The 1519-nt window shown below is 35.3% G+C and overlaps 1 protein-coding gene across 1 annotated transcript; it reads right to left on the bottom strand.

Moving 5' to 3' along the window:
- Positions 1-391: 391 nt before the first annotated feature.
- On the bottom strand, positions 392-802 carry LOC102666643 (uncharacterized). Its single transcript, XM_006573973.1, has one exon. The coding sequence runs from the start codon at positions 800-802 to the stop codon at positions 392-394; it is 411 nt and encodes a 136-aa protein (XP_006574036.1).
- Between the last annotated feature and the right edge of the window lie 717 nt (positions 803-1519).

Raw genomic sequence — 1519 nt, 5'->3', positions numbered from 1 at the left:
TACTTACATCCAACAATGGGACCACAGACATGTCAACTTTTGAGATCATTCATCAAATGATTCAGCTTCATTTTGAATATTCGTGAGACAACATCATGGCAATCATCAGGTCTTAGATTGCATTTCCTAACTTTTTGTTGAAATTCTGGCCATGGTGGATTACATGTTAATGTCATCCAATATGGCCACAAATTGTCATACCATCAAAATATAGTTGTTCCATATACCTACGACTACCAACAAAGGAGCTCGGCAGTGTAATTCTCTTTCCTTTGTCATACCATCAAATTATTACAGGCATTCAAATTCATGTACTTGTCAACTTTGAGTTCCTGTTGATGTTGTCTAACATAGTTTAGTTTTTGAGACTCAATCATACTATAGCCATCAACTACCATTGTTGAAACAATCTCTTAGAATGCAGTATTGTTTGAGCTTCATTGTCCCTTGATTGCATTCTGAAACAAAAATATTCACGCATGGTAACTTTTTTCCTCTTTGCAACATGGCTATTCAGATGATCCTTATGAAGAATATTTGGTCTATAGCCATCTTCACCTTTTGGGTACAAAAAGGGATATTGCAAAGGCAAATATGCAGGATGTAGTTCATTTATTCTTTTGAGCCTTCCTGTTTGCTTTTCAATATCTCTTTTATTGCCTGTATGCTCATCACCAACAATCAAAGCAACAACTTCATCAGTATTTGGCAAGTTATATAATCTTCCATCTAATTGTCTATCACTTATGAGTTTTAGTTTTAGGTCACAAACAATTGAAGGTTGTAGTTTGTCCCTTGCCATTCTGATTGTCTTCATCAATATTATCTTTGTTCCTGAGTATTGTTCAAGGCGCATAACAAAGTGTTGATAGTATACATTATTAAAAAGACTTTTTATAAAATGTAATGTAACATGCAATTTATCCAAAGTTAAAAACTTACGGGTTTTGGGCAAGCCTATTTTTAACTTCGTTCTTAGTATCATAAATATATAGCTGTGCAAATTTGGGAGAGTTATTAGCCATAGGTAGGAGGCTTCCCATAAGTTGATGCCCTTGACCATGTATGCGAAATGTAAGAGGATCTCTGCTAGTATTATAGCTTGTGTCAACTTTGGCACCAGGTGATGTGAATGCAAACATTAGATTATATGAGCGAATGTTGACCTGGAAGTTCTTAGATTTTGTACTGTTGCTGTCAAAAAGTAGTTGTCTCATTGGTTGTGGAGGATCTTCTAGTAGAGGAAGCTGTATTTTTCCATTGCCACAACATAATGCAAACATTGGGTTTTTGGATTGCTTGTCTTTGTTAATCCTCTCATCATACCACATCATAGCTTTACAGTGCTTGCATTTCCAAACCGGATCTCCAATATCATTGTAAGTTGCACCTAAAGATGAATTCGGAAGTTTAAATGCTCCCCACGTCCAGAACAAATGAAAAGACATGATAAAGTAAGTTGGAATTTCAAGGTCAATACCAGTATTTTCATAATCATACACTGTATGATCATTGCAAT

This window comes from Glycine max, chromosome 1 (genome assembly GCF_000004515.6).
Source record: "Glycine max cultivar Williams 82 chromosome 1, Glycine_max_v4.0, whole genome shotgun sequence".
NCBI lineage: Eukaryota > Viridiplantae > Streptophyta > Magnoliopsida > Fabales > Fabaceae > Glycine > Glycine max.
This window is presented reverse-complemented; position numbering and strand designations above follow the sequence as displayed.